Source organism: Lonchura striata, chromosome 4, assembly GCF_046129695.1.
Source record: "Lonchura striata isolate bLonStr1 chromosome 4, bLonStr1.mat, whole genome shotgun sequence".
NCBI classification, from domain to species: Eukaryota; Metazoa; Chordata; class Aves; order Passeriformes; family Estrildidae; genus Lonchura; species Lonchura striata.
The window spans coordinates 28,100,395-28,122,813 of NC_134606.1; the positions used below are offsets into that span (position 1 = coordinate 28,100,395).

The 22,419-nt window shown below is 35.6% G+C and overlaps 1 protein-coding gene across 2 annotated transcripts in view; it reads right to left on the reverse strand.

Moving 5' to 3' along the window:
- DLC1 (DLC1 Rho GTPase activating protein) overlaps positions 1 to 22,419 on the reverse strand; it is a 213,829-nt gene that overhangs the window by 189,427 nt on the left and 1,983 nt on the right. For both annotated transcript variants that reach the window (XM_021533628.3, XM_021533541.3), the window contains exon 2: positions 8,192 to 9,356. In XM_021533628.3, coding sequence (XP_021389303.1) covers positions 8,192 to 9,244 — 1,053 coding nt within the window. In that variant the 5' untranslated portion in view covers positions 9,245 to 9,356. The remainder of the gene's footprint in view (positions 1 to 8,191; positions 9,357 to 22,419) is intronic.

The following is a 22,419-nucleotide window of genomic DNA, read 5'->3' on the forward strand; positions in this document are numbered from 1 at the left end:
AATTATGAGTCCTGAAGAAGACTTATGCACAAGAGTATGAATCAAGGTACTACAAGTTATTAATATAGAAAGTATTAATACAGAAGAATTTTCTTAAATTATCTTTGATGCTAGTAATATTGAAAAAGACCTGGGAACAGAGTGGTCCACTGGGAGTTGTTTTCATGAGCCAAGAAATCTTCATGTAATTAAGAGTTGAATTCTCACTTTACATAGAAAATCAATTGGTTTTCACATCTTTATTTTCTAGTCTTATCCCACATCAAAGATAGTGGGAAAAGACAGGTCATGAGAGACTATCTCTTATCTTATTTACTCTCTGGCAATTTTGCTTCCTATAAAAAGCCAAAATATTACAGTGTTCATTTACCACTTGATCATCTTGTCATCATCTACCAAGCAGTAGTATTTGTAAAAAGGTGAGATTAACATGCTGGAATAAATTCAGTAGATGTATTGAGGTATAATATGCACATAGAATCACTACTAAATCTGTGTGAGATAAATACAGTTTGGCATTTATCAGAAGAAAAGCGTTTTTCAGGGAATCTGGGTGTAGGAAATTAGTTTGATTTAGATTACCAAAGTCTGGATTCTGACCATGCTTTTTTATTTTCAGTGTAATAAATGTGTCAGCTTTTAAAATATTTTGAAGCTAAAATTACATGCAACACAAGCCATGAGCTTTAGCACTGCTGAATTTTTTCATGCCTTCATATCAAACAGCCATGAATCACATATCAATGATTTGTAGTGTATGCAAACCATCTTTTATTAAGAAGGTTGAGGATACCATCCAAGAGATTAAAATACATAGTGCAAGAATATAATCAGTTCCTTAAAGATCTTTCTTGTTGCTTAGATTAGATAGTACATTATTAAAATATTCAGGATATTCAAATAGAAACCTTGGTTTAATTGGATGTGCTGTGTGAAAAAAAAGCTTAGAAAGGAGGCAACTTACAGAAAAAGATAAAGCATAAATACATATTTAATATAAAAACATATATATTTAACATAAATACATATTGTGTTTGCTATTCTAAGTCCTACGTTAAGGTGACAGTGCAAAGACAGTATGAAACTTCAGATATGACAGTTATTGCTGTAATATGAAGGACATCCTCATGTTACAGGGTGCCAATTTCTCATTAGCGTGTGCATAAACTAAGTTCTTATGTGACAGGGTTGTGAAAAGCAGCAAGGATCTGGTATGCATTTGTCATAGATTTACCTCAGCGCACACAGATGCTCACACGTGTATTCCTGACTAGATTTTTTTAAAAGGAGGAAGAATATCCCTCTAAATTTGAATTCATGACCTTTTTTGGCCATATCTTCTGGAGCTTGGAATAGCTTTTGGCAGCAGAAGCGCTATTGTTTCATTTTGTAAAGCCATATTCAATACACCATGTGTATTTTCTGTGGCATAAACATTCTTGCCTTTACAAACCTCTTATGCCATCTTTGAGAGAGAGCAGTGAAAGGAAATAAGCATGAGCAACACATTTTAGGTGCTTTAATCGTAGGTACCATTACGGTGGGAAGCAAGAAAAACCCAAAATAAAACACCAAGGAAAAAAATCCCACAGTAAGCTTTGCAGATGGCTTCTACCTTACTGCAGTTCAGCTCACAAGAGAGGTTCTCTTTGCTTGCTTTTTACTATTGCATGGGAACTGGTCGGATGCCTGTGGACTAACCCACCACCAAATTTCCATGGTCAAGTACTCCTTGATAGCAGTGGCAAAACCTACATTGCTGTAAAGCCTCAGCTCCCAGAGCTGGCCAGGGTTGGCTAATATTTGCTGCCTCCTTCTTTGACACAGCAACACAAAAAACCTTTCACTTTTACCACAGGTCATGTCTGTAGTAAACAGTTGTGCTTAAAAAAGCTGTTCTGCCACTGCCATGGCATCAAAGGCTCTTTAATGTAGGCGGCAGTGCTCTAGTACTGTCTCTTCTGATTACTTCTGTAAGAATTGGTTTTGGATGGAAGTTGGATCTCCGTGTGCCTCTTAGATCTCTCTGTTTTCACTTGAAGGTTATTTCAAAGTGAACATTGTGCATGTGAAAGTGCGAGAGGAGCAGCTAAAGGGAGCAAATTCCTTTTCTACAAATTTTTATATTTAACCAACAGAAAAGTGTGTTGTGGGCAGTGATGTCATGTAATCCAGGGTGTTTTGTCCAAGTGACTTCACTTCCTGTTTGTTAAAGGTTTTATGTACTATTCATTCCTTCCAAAACCGCTTCCCTCAAAAGTTTGACGTTAATTAAAAATCTGATGTCATTTTAGCAAGTGATCTTTGGCCCATTTAACATGACCTATTACTGACTATTTATAGAGTGTAGACAGTAAATAATTGGCCAGTAAGGAGTTTTAAAATATTAATTTTAAAAACAAAACTAAAAATATTTTAGGAGTTTTCTTCCTATCAGTACTGCAGAACTTGACAAAACTAGAAATCTCTGCATGAAACTAAAGCTCTCTAGATGGTCCCTAGAAGCATGTAGATGATTTTGGTGAAACCTTGGTGTGTGTGACTACAAGCTGCTTATAAATCCAAATACTTTCATGACCATTTTAGGTAGCTCAGCTCTGAGCATAATTTGATGTGCAACAGCCTCTTGGTTTGCAGTATAGACAACACTGCCTTGAAAATTTATTGCTGAACACTGTCACAAAAATGTGCCAAAGTAAAATTTGCATAAAGGTTATACTGTATTGGCCTGGCAATCATCCCATCCTGTTCTCAACTTGTTTTAAATACTTTTCACATTGTTTGAAATACATCATACTTCAGTCCAAACATAAAGGAAGTGTGTCGGAAAGCATTCTTTAGCTTCCCAGATGAGGAAAATATTTATGGTATATATTCATGTGCAAGTAATAGAGAAAATTCGTGTTCATGTAACCACAATAATAGGAGTGCTTTATGACCACTTTCTACTAACTACCATAGGAAATACATATAATTTAAAAAAATGTAAATTAACTGTTTCAGTCAGTTTATATTTTTGAACCACATTTTAATTTTTAAATGGTAAATTTAGAAAGCAAGTTTTTTAATGCAGAAAGGAGAAACAAATATTCATGACAGCCAAGAAGGTTTCATTTTTTTTCAAATAAATCCTACTATTTGTTTTTCTTCACTTGCATCTCTTGCCAGATTCTTCCCAATGCCTTCAAAACCATGACCGTTTAATAGCAATGTGCAAATGCAGCAAATTCCTTGTGGTGAAGCAACTGTGGATTTCAGTAGTAATTGCCCACTGTACTAATACTACAGACTGTAGCTCTGAGTTGTGGGTAGGAGTTAACCTTTCAAAAGCTATTGTGGCTTAAGATCTCTCACCAATTATTGATGGTGCTCACATTCACTGTATGAATTTTGATAAACAGATCCATGCTCTTCTCTAAAACCTTTAGAAAGTTTGAGAATCTTAAAAAAAACCTATATAAAGTTTGAAAATTATAAGAGATGCAGAAATGGAACAAAAAAAATTCCAAATTTCACACCTAATAAAATAGATTTTCACTGTTTCAGAGATCATCTTTTAAAAGAGATTATAACATCTCCAATATTTGCATTTGCCATTGTCCTTTACAAAACTAAGAAAACAATGTCTTAGATGCTAAGATTATATTATCTATCTCTGTATATGAAAGTGAAGCTACTCTGGCATAAGTGCAGGTCTGAATTTTACAAGAAATATGGTTAGAGAACCATATGAGTTCCATATGAGAAGGTAATTTTACTATGATAAAATAGTAACCTCTATAGTAACTATCATAGTAACTTCCTAACTTGCCCCAGAAATCATAGTCTTAGCATTGTGAAACAGAACATATTTCTGATGGTAATGGAAGAGAGTCAGCCTTCACATCTCATAGGCATGCACAATAATCAAGAAGTAAATACAGATGGAAAAGTCTGAATTCAAGTAAGCAATGGTTTTGCTTTCTCACATTAGTATAATTATAATTGTTGAAATAAAGAAATAAAATTTATTGCAACAGTACAGGAAATGTAAAGCCAAGTTTTAAAAACTCATAGCTTTCCACTGGGGAAAAGGCACTGTTCCAAGGACATGCATCATTCCAGGTAACCTTCTACCCAGGTGTCTTCTGACATTTTCTGCCAGTCTCATGTTAATCTTACTCTTAATTTTCATCATATTGACACTGGCAGCTGTTGTTATGCTGACATTGGCTGTGTCCTTAGCATCATTTGCAAATCACACAGTATTTGATCTAGAAATCTGGGTTAAAGTAGCAGCAATAATAATAAGCATTAGGAATAGCCATGACTCTCATATTCTCTGGCCTTGCAAGAATGACTTTGAGATAAAATTATCTATTTGAAACTGGAAAGCTTCTAAGCAGACTGCCATGAGAAACTACATTGTCCTACAGGAGAGAAATGAACAGTCACAGTGGTTTCTGTAGTTGTTTTCTTCCTATTTATGTTAAATGATCTTTAGGAATAAAATCTAAGGTGGGGGTGGGGGGATGGTGGAAGAGCAATGAAATATACAGAACAAGCCAAAATTTGTTTTTTAAGTGTTATTAACATTTTGCTAATGTTTCACCTTTTTTTTAAATTTGTGGATTTTTATTCAAACTCTTTAGAGCCACACTTTACAATGTTGATTTTCTACTCCTTTACTGTTTCGTCATTTAAAAGAGCTCTATGAGCCTTATTTTAAAAACTGCATTTATAAAATGCTGATTATCGCTGGCTCCAACAGCACAGCTGTAATTGTGCTTGGGAATTGAGTGCAGAGAACTTACTGGGAAACTATATGCCTCAACCCACTTTTTTATGCTGGTACTGAATAAAGTAGTTCTTTTTTGCCTTGAAAAAGAACTGAAATTAATTTTTTAGAGTTCTGCTGCATTTCTGAATCTTCTCAATATGCCCCAGCAGGGATTTTCCTGTCTTTGCCTAAGCTTGATGAGATGAGCAGCTTGGAGAAAACATAAAATGGAGCACATACAAAAATTTGACGGATTCCGTATGAGATAATGACCATTTTCTTACACGTACAAATCAGAGCATAATAATTAAATAGTCTCCTTTTGTTGGTATTCTCTTAATACTTGGTGGTCTTCCAGTTTTATATAAAACTATTTGCTAAAAGCTCTGTTGATTTTTACATATGAACATACATGTGAGCTGTTTTGATATCACAAGCACTGCAGTTTGCTCTTTAGTTCCAAATATTATTTAATGTACAATTCTGTGAAGTGACTATTTTAAAATCTAAATTTATTTAACCCAAGAAAGCATACAGAAGGGTCTAGCTGGTTTATCCACATATAGTTAATCCATTTCTGTTTCTGCTACTGGGAACCATTAATGACGATAAATTTCATGTTGTGGAGGAACTGAATTGATTATCAAATCAGGAACAACAGAAAAGCTTGATTATTTTGTATCTTTCAATTAGACCTAATATCATTAACTTCTTACAATTAAATTCAGGTCCTTCCTATTTCCGAGCCTTAGGAAGTCTTTCTGAGAATGCGAAGGCAAAGAGGGAGCTGTGCTTTGAACATTTGAACCCTGTTGACTTGAGGGAGCAAAGAATGCTGCAACAGCTGGACGTGTTTGCAGAAAGCATCTTCAGTGTCAGTACATCCATCATGACTAAAGCAATTTACTGCAATGGAGTTCGTGCTGGTCAAAGATGCTAAACTTTAAGCCCTTAAGCCCTCAAACCTGCATCCGTCTGGAAGTAAGCATATCAGATCCACATTGTCTCTCACCTCAGCTCTGGATTGAAGACAGCCGATCTGATGATAAGAGGGAAGGTCATGCTCTATTGCCACAATTAAAAACACTTTAAAATATGTTAATGAGGAACAGATTTGAAAAAGAATTTAGTACCAGCAAGAGCAGAAGTCTACTCAAAGGTCCTAAGTTTTAACTGTCATGAAAATGCCTGAAGATCAGTGCCTTCCTGCGATTACCCAAGGTGCTACCTGAAGATTTGGGTGCCCAAATACCTTTAGCAATTCACTTCCATCTGCCTTTTCCCATATTCTGACCTTTATGGGCACATGATTATGTGCAACTATAATTGCCACTGAGCATTAATCAGACACTGGTGTGTTTTAGGCCTTAACTGCACTGTTTGAACTGCTGACCTTGAGAGAAAAGGTTTTATATACCATTCCCAATCTCTTAAGTCTTCCTGTCACTGCAAAGCAAATACTTGGCTTTTATGGATGGATTCAGTTTCAAGTCTGCAGTTTTTCTAATGTTTTCTTAAAATTACAAAAGTAGCTTTCAGTGTAAGTTTGTAAACATAGGCACATTTTTAATTGCACACTACTACAAACACAGGCAAGCTTTTTTAAAATAGGGCATGGTTAGATATAAGTGAGAAAATCCCTTATGCATGAATGTTGCTTGTAGAAGTGTCCTGTGAACTTAGAGATAAATAATACCACAAACAATAACAGATCGTATCTTTTCTCTTTTACCATTCATGTTACAGTGGTTGGCAAAGATTTCTTTAACCAAAGTAGAATGAGGTCTCCTTGAGATTTACAGACTCCATCCCCTTTTACATTACACACAATTCTGCAGTTGTTGCAGCCATGTAATGCTCAAACTTGAAGAAACTCCTTGTTTTGCTCCTTTTTATGCTCATCTCCTTTCTTAGTTTTTCTCACTATTGTCTCTGTGGAATTTTTATTGTCTGTCCTTTAAAATATTTAATGGCACAAACACAAATAATACATACATTCTCAAATATTATTCTCATGATTGTACATTTAAAAGATGGGTATGGGACCTCAAAGTAAGATCCAAGGAGATACATGGAAACTAGCATAAAATCAGAGCTGTTAAAAACTATAGCATGCTGCATCTTGCTAATGATATGAAATGTACATATCAGTCTATAGTTACATTAAGTAACTATACTTAGAAAGAAAATTTGATGCCAAAGTAAAGCAGCTGAGAAATTATTATAATAGTCAATTAGGTCTCAATTACAATGTCAATTTGGTTAATTTTTTTAAAACTTGAACCATTTTCATTACCATTTCTGGTACTGGTAGTCATATTTTGTTTCTTATTTGTAACTCTGAGATATTTGAACAGTTACTGCATTAACTGTGATTACATAAATTATCAAAAGAAGACTGGCTTGGAGGGCTTCTGAAACCTTGGCAAAACTTGCTTTATTAACATCTCACCATGTTAACCTAGTGTTACTGTTACCAAGGAGTCTACACAAGGAAGCAATGGCCAGAAGCTCAGGATGCTGTGTGGGCATGGAGTACTTCAGATATGTGAATTTTTGCTTCAGTGACACAGCTACTGAGACACTGCAGCTGACAGATAAAACCCACACAATTAAAAGAAACCAGATGTAAAAAATAAAAACCAGACAAAAAAAGCTGAATGATGTCAAATAAAAAAAGGCAGAGAGAAGTAAACAATTACAATTAGGTTATTCGCTAGAATAAGCAGCATAACTGGGAAAGCCAGACTTTAAGATAAATTCCATAGTGCCACAATCAGCACATCTCCTTCCATTAAAGCCAGTGGGAGTATTATTGAAAAGGAATCTCTCCATTAAAATTTTATAATGATACTCTTCCTTACTTGTGAAGACAGTGAAACTCTCTGGTTGCTTTAAAATTACAAAATATGGTTTCAGAACCAGCAATACTTGTTTTTGCAAGAACATATGCTAATGGAGCTGAGCTAAAGACCAAAGAACTACTACAGAATATTTCCACTGTTTTTTTTTTTCTCTTTTAAATTCTTGCTGCACTTTTCCCTTGTTTTTTTTTTTTTTTTCAATAAATCTTCCAAACCCCTGGACACAATAAGTTTTCCTAAGAGGAATCAAATAATGATAGCATTAGAAAACCAAAAAAAGAAAACAGGTACTCATTTATCCTTGAACAGCATATATGAAATATATAAAACAATATATATAAAGTAAATATAAGGTACCATACCAATTCACAGCTCAGCCACTTTCAGACCTTAAAAAAACCTCCTAAAATTCAGTTGTCGTATAGACATATTTGTCTTGAAACTCTTTGAACCTGATAAATTAATGAAACAATCATTTTTCTCTCCAGTTAATCAGGCACAGAATCACCATCATCAAAAACTGGACAGAATTACTTGAAAAACACTCTGCACTCTACAAGCATCCTACCTTTCTTTTGCGCAGTTTCACTTGATTCTCTGAATAGTCATGCGTGGTCAAATGATTCCTTACATCTAAACACTGAATGTCTTCTGCTGAACTGACATTTGAAAGGCATTTGTTTTCAGGGGCCACTTGAGGTTCCGTGAAACCACTTTTATCCAGACCATTTTCCACTGCCAGGATGCAAGAGCAAGGAGGAGATTGCATAAGGCCATTGCTGGGTTGCACTGCTGAGCAGAGCTGTCCATCACTACTGGTGTATGATTCAGAAGAAATCCCACTCTCTACCACATTGCACTCAGACTTTCCAAGCCCGTCTTTGAAAGCATCAGATTTCCGGCGCTGTTGTGCAATTACAGCAGTATGAAGCAGCTGCTTCCCAGACATAATAACCTCTTTCACATTTGGAGAATTGATACAATTTTCCTTCTCTACATCTACTACTTCATTTGAGACTTCATAATTACAAAGCTCCAGGCTTTGACCAACGCTGCCACAAACACCTTCTTTTGTCTCCTCTTTAGGAGCTGTGTCACAGCCAGGTTCCTCACGTATATCTCCACTGACTCCAGATGATTCAACTGCCTTGCTACCCTCTGTTATTGGCACCATCTGTGTTAAGGAGCCTGCTCCATTTAAGCTGTGCCCTTCATCTTTGGGTTCGCTTCCTACAGCGGTGATGTGGTAATTAACACTCTCCAGGCTGAGTGCAGAATAGTCATCGTTGTCATCAGACACATGGACTAGAGTTTCCGTGCTTGCCTCCAGAAAGTATTCCTCGTCCTCATGGTTGTCATTTTCATCCACCTCCTTTGAAACATTTCCCAGCTGCTTTTCAGGGAAGCCAGTCACCTCTCCACTATAGCAGCACTCTGGAAATGAAGCACATTTTTCTTTCCGGTCCATGCTCAAAACCTCATCTTTTTCCATACTTGTCTGCAAGTTATCAGCTACAAGTCCGTGACGACATGCTGTATTATACTCCACAGGCTCCAAAGCCAATCCCATCCACTGGGTCACATGCTCTTCCCAGCTTTTCTTTCTGATTGCTAGAGACATGTCATAACAGTTCAGCAGCAGACTGCAATGTACCTTCCACAGAGGACCAGAGGAGATGTCATGGCTGCTGTGCACTGCTCCTGAGGGAGAGCAGGTTTCATCATTTTAACATCTGCAAGAAATAAAAAAAGACTGTGTTATTGAATCAACTCCAAATAAAAAAAAAAAGAAAGGGAAGGAACAGTTTAAACAAAAGTGTAAAACAAGATAAGACTGTGGGACCAGAAGGACAGGAATTAAAAGACTGTTTTGTTTAAAGTTTTAATACTTTTCATACAAAACTTGACTGCACTCATAATTCAGTATAACATTTTTTTCTGATTACTTTCCAGTATCAAGTAAACAAAAAGGATATAAACAGGCATATGGACAAGCAAGTAGCTCCAGAGCCAAAATTTTACAACATGCTCCGCTTAACTGTTTCTCTCATAAGATAATAATTTCAATTGATATAAATGACATTATAACTTACAGTTGCTTTGTAACTTTATTTCTTCTGCATACACAGATACCTGTGGAGTGCAGAATTCTGGCTGTTTCTCAAAGAGGTAGAGAACAATTGAGGGTTTTTTCCAAATTTACCAAATGTATAAACTACTTATCTTCTGAGTATCTTTGGCCCATTCAGTGGCTCTTATTTTTATTGTTACTATTCATTCTCTTCAGGCCAGGTTGTAATTACAAGTGTTACATGAAACTGCAGGGAAAATCAGTTATTGTGTGGTAATAAAAAAAATAATAAATCATAGAATCATAGATAAGCTTGGGTCTGAAGGAGCCTTTAAAGGCCATGTAGTCCTACCCTCTAAAATACAACACTTGGAAAACCACTTTAAGTTTTTGGCTTATTTCCTTATTCAAATGCATTATAAAACCTGAACCCTGCCACACACCCCCCTTGCTGAATATATTCATGATTTTCTAGTGTAAGGCATGGAGAAAACTGTTATTTAGAACAGGGGTCTCCAGAAGGGTAGATTGTGAGTCAGCATGGTTGGCTGTAGATTTGCCACTCACCTGGACTGCCTGGCTCTGCCAGAGGCCACTGTCCCTGCTTGGGTTTCTATGTGGAAATTTTCCCTGGCTGTTGCATTAGGCATTCTGTATGATGGCATTTGAGATACGTTAATCTTGTGTCATTGCATGTGTATATTAGCACAAAGAAAATATATTAATTTATAAATTATAAAATAAAATTAACAAGTTCATTGTCAAAGAAGAAAACAAAACTTCTGGCTCATCAAATGTTAGAAGTTCAAGGAGCAGACACTTCTACTTTTCACTCCCTACACAAGAACTGTCAGCACTTAGCATGGATCTGGTTATTGATTTCAGCAATAAAGAAGATTAAGTAGTGAGTTTGTTCTGGGTCATTTCAGTCCACTAAGGCAAATTCTGACTGCCCACCAGGCCACAAAGCTGCCTTGACAAATCACATGCCTGAAAGTATAAAAGTATTTATCCTGAAAGAAATGCAGAATTATGCCTGGGCAACTGAACCTCCATAAATTATGACTTGACAAACTGACTTTCAGGATAGGCTAGTACACAGTCCTAGATCTTTAACCTTCTTTTAGGAATGGCAAACTTCATTTCACGTTCACATTTTCCACCTCTGTGAAGACTCTGCTTAAGAAGAACATATATTCATAGAGTATATGAAATTCCATGCACAAGTCATTAGTGTGTAGGAGGCTGAGCAAAATGGAAAATAACACACAGAGCCAGGCCAAAAAAATTATCTGCTTTCAGAGGCAAATTTTAGTAGTACAAAATTAATACAATTTTATAATTCACTCTTCTTTCCTGATCAAATATGAGATGTACCCTAAATATTAAAATTTAAAATCAAATTAATGTATAAATTGTAGCACATTGTTATTTTGATTTAATCTTTATTTCTAAGTGTTTGTGGTGCAAAATTACCAGAGTGAATTTCTAAGTGTTTGTGACGCAAAATTACCAGAGTGAAAAATCAATAGTGATAAACTTTTAACTTTTGCTGCACCTTTTCCTGATGGACACTAAAGCTCTTCAATTAAAAGAATTTTACAGCCACCACAGTGTTTTCTTTTGATCTTTGAAAAGAGGCATATTCACTAGAATTGGCTCAATGATTTCTATGTCCTCCATGAACAATGTTTGGAGTTGCATGTGGGTGCAAATCATTTGCAGCTTCCCTTTCTTCCCCTACTGGAACACTACCCTCATCTACTTTAGAGAAAATTAAACATGGTTGTTACAGCCATACAGGGACATTTCTCACAGCAATCAATAAAGATAGTAGAAGTCAAGGGTAAAAAGCTAAAAAATGCAACTTTCTAATGACATACATGCATCCACCTACCTAATTAATGCACAGAAGGCAGGCTCTCAGGGAGTTAATGGGTATGTGTTAATCTTGCTGCTGCTACATGGACTTACAGAAATGGAAGAACAGATCTGTTACTGTTTTGCAGTTTTTGGATGTAGTGAGTTATATTTCATGGGGGATGAAAACCAAATTTTACCTTTCTGTTTTGATTGAATTATCACTAGTTTTGGCTGCCTCATATACTGCAGAAAAATTATTAAACAGAGACATATAAAATACTTTGCTTGAAATGCAAGACAAATAAATACACAATGTGGGAACTTTTATTGTTCTCCAACAAATAAATGCATGTTAGCACTTAATATGAATATCTACAATACATATGTCACCTCCCCAGGCAGCTTCACCAGCAGTTCCTGAAATGCCCTCACTCCCATGATGCATGAAGGAGCTCAGAGCTTGGTGACAGCTTTCTTTTCTTCTGCTCCCTCTCCACTCCTCAAAGACCGTGTTAAACAATTCAGCTTAGAAATTATTTTCCTGCTCTAATTGCTTGACACTTAAGGGCTGACAAGAAAATTTCTTTCTTTTCTACCTATTTGCTCAGGACAACTTCCTTTGACTCACATGTAAGCACATAAGCTGTGCCTTGGAGGGTTCACTGCTCCAGACCTCTGAAAGAGATTCTCTGCCAGAGAACAAAGTGCACTGCCACTTTGCAGAAGAAAGTGTTCCTGCCTTGATCACTGCTTTTCTTCTATTGCTACTCATTTTTTTTCTTGACAGGCACCATATTTTACCATCTGAGCAACGGCCCTCTTGAGTCCATTTGTACTTTTACTCAAGGGAAGAAGTATCCCCCTTTCTCACTTTCTATTCTTGCCATGCCACAACTAGAAACCTTTATATCTGGTTTCTGTAGAATATTAAGACTATCAGATGAGCCATTACCAGTCTGTTGAAATGTTTCTTCTCATCAAAGCATCTAGCAATATGATACTGTCCACTCAGCTGTTGCTATAATTCAGACTTATATTTTGCTTTACTTTCCAACAGCACTGTTTGGTATTGCTTAGTACTGTTATCTTTCTGAAGAACAAATTTTGAAACAAAGATACAAACCATTAAAAACTTCTGGGCAAAATTTCTTGATCCTGGGTGTGAATTAAGGAATATTGACAACATTGACCCAATAGGTCGTTCTTGACCTACAGGACGTGAAACTGAGTGGTGGGTCACTATACTACAGCAGAAGCCCATTCAAGAACCCTCTATCATGCTTCACATTGTTTACAAAACTAGATGTAAATTGAGATGGATTCTGTAATAATTTATTGCCTATCACCTTTCACTATAAAATGTAATGTTAATGAAAAGTAGGGAAAACCATTAGGTTAGTTTATTTTTGGAATCTTTGTGTCTAGTCTCACAGAACTGTGTGACTTTGCAACATGATGATGAACTGGTAGGCTCTCATAATCAGACTGCCTAACATTTTCCTTCAATTATGATACCTGTGATTTTTTTTTTTTTTTTCAGAAAAATTCATGTTAAACGGCTTGCAGCAGGTTTTCAAAATTCAGACATTAAATTTTCTTTTATCTCATGAAATTCCATTCAGATTTGGCTATGCTACACATTTTTGAAGGTACATTTCACCTTCTCTTGATTCCCTCCTCAAGGAAAAATGACACTTTACAAGAACTATCCTTACACAAACCCAGTACTAGGACTGACGCCTGTGAAAACTGCATCAGGAAGAAATGAGTCTTGGAGCTAGAGGGGGACTGGAAATGTAAGGAAGAGCACCTACTCTAATATCTGGAACTGTGGCTGAGCAGCTTCCTTTCTGGGGCTTAGGAGAGGACACATAAACACCCCAGTTACAGGAATGTGAGGCCAGAAGCACACAGCCAAGGCTCTCTGGTCCTACATCTTGTCCCTCACACTTCCAGGGCATGGGAGTGGATCTCTGTTTTTCCCAGAGTGGAAGAAAGAGATAAGGAGAGAAACCTGGGGCCATGCAGCAAGAGCAGCCACCACACATGCCCAGGCAGTGAACCCCAAGCCATTAGGAGGGAAGGACTATGGCAAAGGCAGGCCTAAGTAATGCACTGCTGTGCAGGACACTTGGTGGCATCCCTGTATGGCCAAAGCAAGCACTGCCACTGACCCAGGTGTGACGTCCCTGCTGGCTCCACCAGTTCCTCCATTTTGACAATTCATTGCACCGTATTTGCCCATCAACTGGCAATAAATAGAAAAGCTTTGGAAGGAAAGAAGTTGCAGAGAACACAGGACAGCTTACAGAGTCTGTGGCAGGAAAGTTTCTGAGAGGGCAACCCAGGATGTACAACCCCACCATCATGCCAGTGGAATTTAATGTTTTACCTGGGATGCAAATCTTTTCTTAAAAAAAAATAAAAAAGGCAAAACATTAGCTTATTAATGTAAACAAAGATGAAAGACTGTTTCCTTATATTTTTTTACATAGCAGGAATTTGTGAGCAGTGGAGATTGACCAGAAATATTTATTTTGTTTTCATTATTTTATCTTCATTGGTCTATGACCACAGTCAGCAAACTTTGTTTAGGGAAGTCTAAGTGAACAGGGTCTGTTTCCTATAAACTCGTCTCACATATCCTGGTCTGGCTTGCATACAGCTCTTTCAGTAACTCCATACCAATCTCTGACACAGAATGTTGTTTACAAATAATTTGAGATAAAACATAAGCCTCTAGGTCTTCACTCGGCTATTTATTTTAAAAGATCTTCTCATTTTAAAATGCAATCCTTCATTTTCTTATTTCCTGGACATAGACCACCTTTTGGATTTCACTGAAGGGGAGGCTTACCTTGTCTGCAGTTTCTATATAAGCAGCATTCGCAGTGCAGGATTTTAGACCATACTAAACCCTGCTGTCATAGAGTAGAAATATAAGGATGTTTTGTTGTGGGGTATTAATCCAGTGAATACCAGATGCAATTTTTAAAAATTTCTTTAGTATGTAAAATCAAATGCTAAGACCGATTGAACTTATAATTATTTAAAAATATTTACAACTTTACTCTAAAAATTAGAAATAGTATAATACTCATAAGACAAGTATGTCTTCAGAATAAAATAATATAACAATTAAAATGTTTTATATAACTTATAATGTTCAGGTTTGCATATGTATGTATGCATGTGATGTACTTATAAATGTGAATATAAACAGTTAAATGTAGGTGCTTCTGATTTTTGTACAGATAAACGCCAACACATTCCAATATTGTCCATTCACAGGATACTTGTCTTTTTCTTTGATGAGATCTTACTGTTGGTTTCCAGCAATGAATCAGAGGACAGAAATAGAGGCAAATAGTACTAAGTCTAACACACAAACATTCCTTCCAGCATACCCTACACACAGGATTTTAAAATTGCTGCCCAGCTATAGATCAAACAGCACACAACTGCTAACATTTCCCTGACAAATTTGAGGAACTGACTCCTCAAACTCTGTTAGAAACAGATCCTCAAAGCATCTGTTAGGAGAGACTCCAAGAACATAAAGTGATTGGGAACCAAATATTAGAATTGCATAACAATACTCAAAAGAAATATTACTGAACTTGTGACTCTGAAAGGTGTCCAAGTAACCCTCTTTGCACTAAGGAAGGAAAGGTGTGACAGATGTAGAGAGGGCAAATCTGGGGAACTGCGAAAGGCACATGCTTCCAAGCTAATGGCAAATGCCTTTGGGGCCAGAGATGAGTTTTACTTGAGAAAGAGCCACAGAGCCAGAAGGGATCCTGAGCAGGGACTGGAGTAGGGATAGGAAGTACAGCCTTTCTAGGATAAGAGACTTTTACCAATCTTCCTCTCTGATCATTAAAAGGAAGACAAAGCAGAGGGATTTCTGGTCCTCAAATTCCCATCTCCCTACAAGGCCTCATGAATGGAATCTCCACGGAGTGAGAAAGTGGGGAAAAAAGGGAATTTCTCTGCACTTAGCCTTGGGGTGCTGTGGGCAATGATAGGATGCAACAAAACCTGGTTTAAAATCAAATAAAAAAAAGACCACTGGGTTGTGAACTACATACTTGCAAATCGGATTTCCATATGCAGTTAACTGGCTAATCAGCAAAAACCAGAAACTAAACCGAAAATCAGAACTGAGAATGTGTGCACCAATTCATGTTTTAAAATATAAAGGGGAAGATTATAAATAGTTTTGTGAAGGCAGGTATTAAAAACTGTGTTTTCTAGACTATTCAGAATAAGAAAATAAGTAAAATTATGAAATTTGCTAATTTCACCAAATTGAAATGGAGAACTAGGAGATAAAACTGCTTATGAAACTCTCTGTACTAAATAAAATAGCATGCAGTGATTAAAAAAAAGTATTTCTAATTTTAAATGCATATAAAAAGTCTTTATTATATTGTCTACCAATTCAGAAAACAAACCCAAAACTAAGTCACTGAGGCTGTTAATCTGCAACTGAATTTCAAGCTCAAAATTAGAAGATATGTAGCACAATAAGCAAAAGAAAGGCTGAACATACATAAAATATAATAAATATATAATAAAATATGTTTTTTAAATTCTTATTATGCAATGAACTACCTATAATGATGGTAATTCCATCTCAGAAACAGAAATAGAGTAGGAAAACATACAGGAAAAAAAAACAAGAGAAAGGATTAAATGTATGGTATAGCTTCTGTCTGAAGAGCCATGAAATACATGAATATTTCCTGTCTGGGAAAGAGAGAATTTAGAGCCATATAAAAATCAACAGTATCATGAATAAGGAGAACATTTATTCATTCTGCCTCATACAGCGGGAATTTGCAGAAGTGTAAAGTAGAAGTAGAAAGTAGAAATATAAAAACAGACCAAAGAATATTTTTTTTGCTTGTCCATATAAGCAAATAGAAGCTATAATATATAATAAATATAAATCATACTGCAAAAGAGTTGTTATTTTCAATATAAGAAATCCACACAAGAAATTAATCAAGCCATGTACCTGAAATAATTTTTCTGACTTGATAAGAATTTCTTCTTTCCTTCAGGGATCAGTCTCATTATCTATTTACAAATTATTTTCTTCTTCACAGATTCTGACATATGTCATATATCCTTATTACAGTTTACTGTCACTGAAAATGCCTAACACACTTAAGTTTGTAAACATCCTTCCTTTGGAAGATATTTAACATGTTACAAAAACCAATAGTGTCCAGCAGCGTTATAAGATCTCAATACCTTAGACACCACAAAATGTACAGTCAAGTTGGTAAGTTATTCATTCAGAGATTTCAAAAGTCTTGTTTTATGAAAATATTATTGGCTCCTTAGATATGAGCCCAAACTTTGTCAATATGCCTTAATTTATAGCCTGAAAACAGAAAATATCATGGAGTTATTTTCTCTTCCTCAAAAAGCAGCTGCATTACCAGTACTCATCATCATACAATGAAGAGCTTTTACTTGTAGCCAACATGTGATTACAGTGGTTTTACCTTGGTTGTATTTGTATTTGGTTCATTTCCAGTGCTGAGCCTCAGATTAGCTGAGTCGCTTCCTCAAGGATGAGAAAGGGGAAATGGGATCCAAACTGATCCACAGTTATCCAGGCTTAAAAAAGATCTATATAGTTTACACCCAATTTAATTATCAAATCAAAACCATTTAAACACAACGTTTAAATATATCCAACTTTATGTTTCTGTCTTATTTTGAATAGTCAATAAAACCATGAAATATTATTTTCTCAAGTATTTATAGCACAATGGTACCACTTTACTGTAATTTTGTTAATAGTAGTTTAATAATAATCAGCATTAAAGTAATATTAGCAGTTATGAACATCCATCCCCTTCACCATGGCACAATTCCAAAGTGACAACAGCCATCAAATTTATAAGTGCCCACTAAAAAGTAAAAGGGTTTTAAGCCAAAAAATAGTTTCTAGCATAGACTTTTTAAGAAGAAAATTAGACCTGTCTATCAATTCAGATCTGTGAGTCTGCTGGTCTCTAGTATTTAGTAGTGTGAAGGTTATTACAGATAGTGTCTTGATTCCATGATATAAATTTCTTTTTTCTTTGTAATAAAAGTAATCTAAAGTGTAAAGGTTTAAAGTTTTGTTTTTCCATAGGAGGTTTATGTGGAAAATTCATTGCTCTGCCAATCCTCCTCCAAATAATTTTGGCTCTCTATTCCCAGAAAATAAAAAAGATAACATAATTTATAGATTTCTTACACCTCCTTTCACTCCCTGGTTGAACTGGAAGCATCTTGAAAAGACATTAAATGAGAAAAGGTCATCCCATGGGACATGGCAACCCAGAAAACTGTGGCTATTATTTTTGGTCCAGAATTAGGGAAATGTTTTTCCACAAATATGTCCCCCCTTCCCCCAAATAGAAGATGTTTCATTTTCTAGCCAACTCTAGTGAAAAACATCTTTTAGCTACAGGAGGTCTTTTTGAAAACAGTATAAATTGACCAGATTGTATTCCTGTTGCCTTTTAGATTTAAGGTTCTAATATGGTGTTTCTATTTAAAAAAAAAAGTTGCTGGTGTCCATTATAGCCATGAGCTATGAAACCTCTGTAGTATGAGGCACTATAGACAAAGACTTTTGGCAACCAGCCTCCTTACTGAATAGCAGGGGGCCTGTTTTCATTCCTGGTGTAGACATGACTAGAGAATATTTTTGACATTATTTTGCCTATACTTTGTACCTAAAGAGCTGAAAATTATTTTCTCCCATTGAGAAAGACAAATATTTAATCATTGAGAGTCTACAGACAATGACTACTGAGCTGACTCTGCTCTTTGGTGGAAATGAGCCATTAGCAGGATCATTCAGAATCCCTTTCTTTTGCACCTGTAAAAAAGTACTGAGAGAAAACTGAGCAAGTATTTCTGGACCGTAGCTGAAGGTGTGAAAAGCAAAAATTATTCAAAATGGCAGCTGTACCAATATTTCTTTGAAAGTAGAGAGAGAAATAACACATAATGTACACTGAGGGCTTTGTCAATGCACTTGACAGCCTAATTAAATCTACTTCCTCCAAGGAAGGGAAAGTAAGAATTTAATTCTCCCTGGTTTCCAAATCTAACCCTGAAATTGATTATTTTTCATTTTATTATTCTTATTTTGGAATTCAGGAAACCTGTCTTTCAAATAACTTTTACAGAGTATGTGTATCTCATCTTTACATCTCCTTTCTCTCTGCCTCTTATAGGCATAATGTGAATATATCTACTATAGTCAATAGAAAGTCTTCACAATATTTTCCAGAGTGCCTGAATTCCAAACTCATCAGCTGGTCTCCTGATTTTGTAATGATATTCTTCTACTCAGTGTTTGTAGCGTGCCTGGAGAGATATGCTGAGCCCTGGAAATTGCTGTTTCTGAGTACAAAACTACAGGAAAAATAAAACAGATGAGTTGTGAGTGATTTTAAAACTAATTCAGATCTATTTCCTTTACTGGCACCAATTGTCTCACAACATGCAAAAGCTTTTAAAAAATCTTATATTCAGTATGGTATATCCAATTAAGCTGACGGTGACTCAATGTTTGGGAGTTGTCAGTGACATCTGCACATAGGTATTTGATGGAAGAAGAGTGTAAAATTGTTTCTGTATATGGAATCCTCAAAGCCTAGGTTTTGTTGTGAAGGATACAACTCATAGAAACCGTCCTTTCAGAAAAAGTGTTTCATTTTAATAGTTATTATTGGAAGCTATCAACTTTCTCTGATAAAACAGCATTAACTGAAAATAAACAATTCAAGCAAAATGAAAAGGGATATCTTAATTTGACTGCAGACAAAAAAAAGTGCGTAATGAATTTAACAGTACAACTTTTATTGTGTTGAGCCTCTCAGGACTGCTAAGAATTGGATTGTTAAATCTTCCAAACTGAAAAAATGAATCCAAAGTAAGTTCTCCTTGCCCTTTACATGTCTATGTCATTTATTAGAAAATTCATGCAGAGGTTCAAAAAGGTTTAAATTTTGTAATAGTCTTAGCAAAGATGCTAGTAATACAATATTAAGGTTATGAAAGCTCCTTAATAAGGTGCAGTAAAATAGCTTTGATAATGTAACCCCAATAGCTTTGGCCTGGAGTATTTGCCACTGGTTCCTCTTGCCCCTTCCATCTTCTCTTAGCTCCTTTAGCAGAACAGCACGTTGCAGCAGTCCTCCACTCTACTCCAGATTTTCCTCACTTCTCAGTCTAATGATGTTTATTTAAAACTCACCACCAACTCCCTCTTATACCAGTATTTTTTATCATAAGGTGAACTTTCCACAAGTACCATGATGTCCAACTTGGAACATTTATTTGTTTGAGCATTAAAGAGTATTAGTAGTGGTTTAATCCTATTGTGAAACTCTCACCAGTAAGTCCTATCTACCCAGAAACTCTACAACTGATAAAGAGGGAGCAAGAGGGTGGGAAAACCAACAGAAATTCAAAGGTAAGAAATTTGATTATAAAATTTTCTAAAATTTAAGGGTATTCCATCTAAAGCTGATAGATTTTGACACAGGGAACATTGGAATAACCATCAGGAAGTATTACAAATCACTGTAAGAAAAAGAAGTGCCTAGATGAAAATGAAGACTAGAAGTAAAGAGTACACAGTATGAGTGAAATTGATTTTAATGATACACACAGCCTAAGCAAACTTAGTATTTGGGATGTGACTGATGTAAAATACACCAGAGATAAAACTCGGGACATTACTAATCACAACATAAGCTATTTTTATCATTAAAGGAAGCAAGCAACTATGATAATAGTGGATTTGTAGTTATCTACCAACAAGCTCTTCTTAAATAAGTAATACCTGAAAGCATAAAAAAATCAGTTGTGAAATATACCACAAAAAATATTGAAGTTCAATATCAGTAGTTATTACAATAAAATAATGTTCACATATGATATACATAGGATTTACATGTAAATTTTTAGATAATTTTGATTTGAGGTATAATTTATGCATATATACACATATGCATATGTCGACAAGTATATATACATATGCATACACACATATATATTTAAGAATATACTTATGTACCCAGCCAGTCTTAAAGTCCTTACTAAGAATTCACAGTTATCATCTTTGGATGACATATTTAAAGCCCTAGTGGACAAGGAGCTGCGCAACTGGCTCTAGTTGAGCCCACTTTGAATGACATGTTGGATCAGAAACCTCCAGAGGCTCTCTCCTAATAGGAAGGAAATCAAGATCTGATACTTCTGGATATGCTATTTCAATTTCTCTGGCCCTTATATTACTCTGTTTTTGTTTTTTTGCTCTTTCTTTTGTAAAAAAGACAGAACACCAACAACCCTCCCATACTTTATTTTGTTTCTCCAGACAAACAAATAATAGAAAATGGAACCAGATGAATAAAAGAAAAAAGGAGAATGCTCTAAAATATAGCTTCTTTTTGAGAAAAGAGGAAAACATTTGTAAATTGTCTTCCTCCTTCTGCTACTGCTGTCCTCAGGGAAGCTTTATAACAAAGAAGATACATTCCAGCAATAAAATTCATGTTAAGAACAACAGAAAACTATTATATAAAATGTGACTTAATACTTCTGGCAATCAAGAAAAATAAAAGTTAAGTAACCTTTGAGATGAAAAAGACAAAAGAGGAATGTTTAAATTTTTCCATCATGTAAAGAACAATTTTAAAATTTATTTTAAGCCAAACATTTTAAAATAATAACTATAAGTCTTGCCTATTTAAAAACTGCACATCCAAGCTATTGTCTTTAATTTTCTTTTAGGAGGGATTGCTTTGTGTTACAGAAGTTTTTGTGAATTATGCCTAAATATACAAACCCTTTTTTCCCAGTATTCTGGGTATGGAATTTGACATGAAGGTCAACAGGTACAAGTTCAAAAGAAAATTAGCTTTTAGGCACATAAATTTATGTGAAGGCAAGCTATTTGAATAATTCCTATTAAATGGATGTAACTATTTGTTTTAATTTTTCTCAAGGTTCCAGACATAAATTCATTACTTCCTTCAAGGGAGTCATTTGATCCAACTACTTGGGCTATTTTCTTGCTTCAAATAAAGAGCTTTAACATTTCTGAAGGAACAAAACAAGGTCAAAAAACTCTGGATGTTCATTTTCCATGTTCATTATTGCTATATATCTATATAATAATTTTCAGAGGTTTTTTAGACTGTAACTTTTCTGTGAATCCTTTTTCTTGAACCCTTGAGAACAAAAAAAGGTAAGTATAACTGAGAAATTAGACTAAGGAGAACCAGAAGTTGAATAGTGATTTGACTCCAGGACTTTCATTTAAACCTTCTAAATCAAAAATGTAGGCATTTATCAGTGTTATATTTTCCTATGGTCTACAAGAAACTTAAGAGTTTAATGAGAAAATACTTTTTGTTTCTCTTCTGTTGTCCACCTTATAGTTCAACTGCCTCAGGTGCCAAGTATTTTCATCTGCAAGTGAGGTCAGATGAGGTCATTATATGCTTTAAACCCTAGAGGTGGTGCTGCAGAAGATACCCGCTTAGTAGGGAAAGTTTCCTTCTGTTTAACTGGAGTACTCACAAATACTAAATACGTGCACTTATACTTGCAGCAGCAAGCATGGGAACACAGTGCAGTAGAAGCCACTAAAGCCAAATCCTTTGAGACATCAGTGTTCCAGCACAAATTTCACAAGGATGACAGACTCAGTCAGTCAAATTCCTCTCAACTTCTCAGTCCCACCACTTACGTATCACAGCTCTCCCAGACCACAACATCTCACTGGAGAAGACTTGTCCATAACCAAATAAGTGATTGTGGTGTTAAAA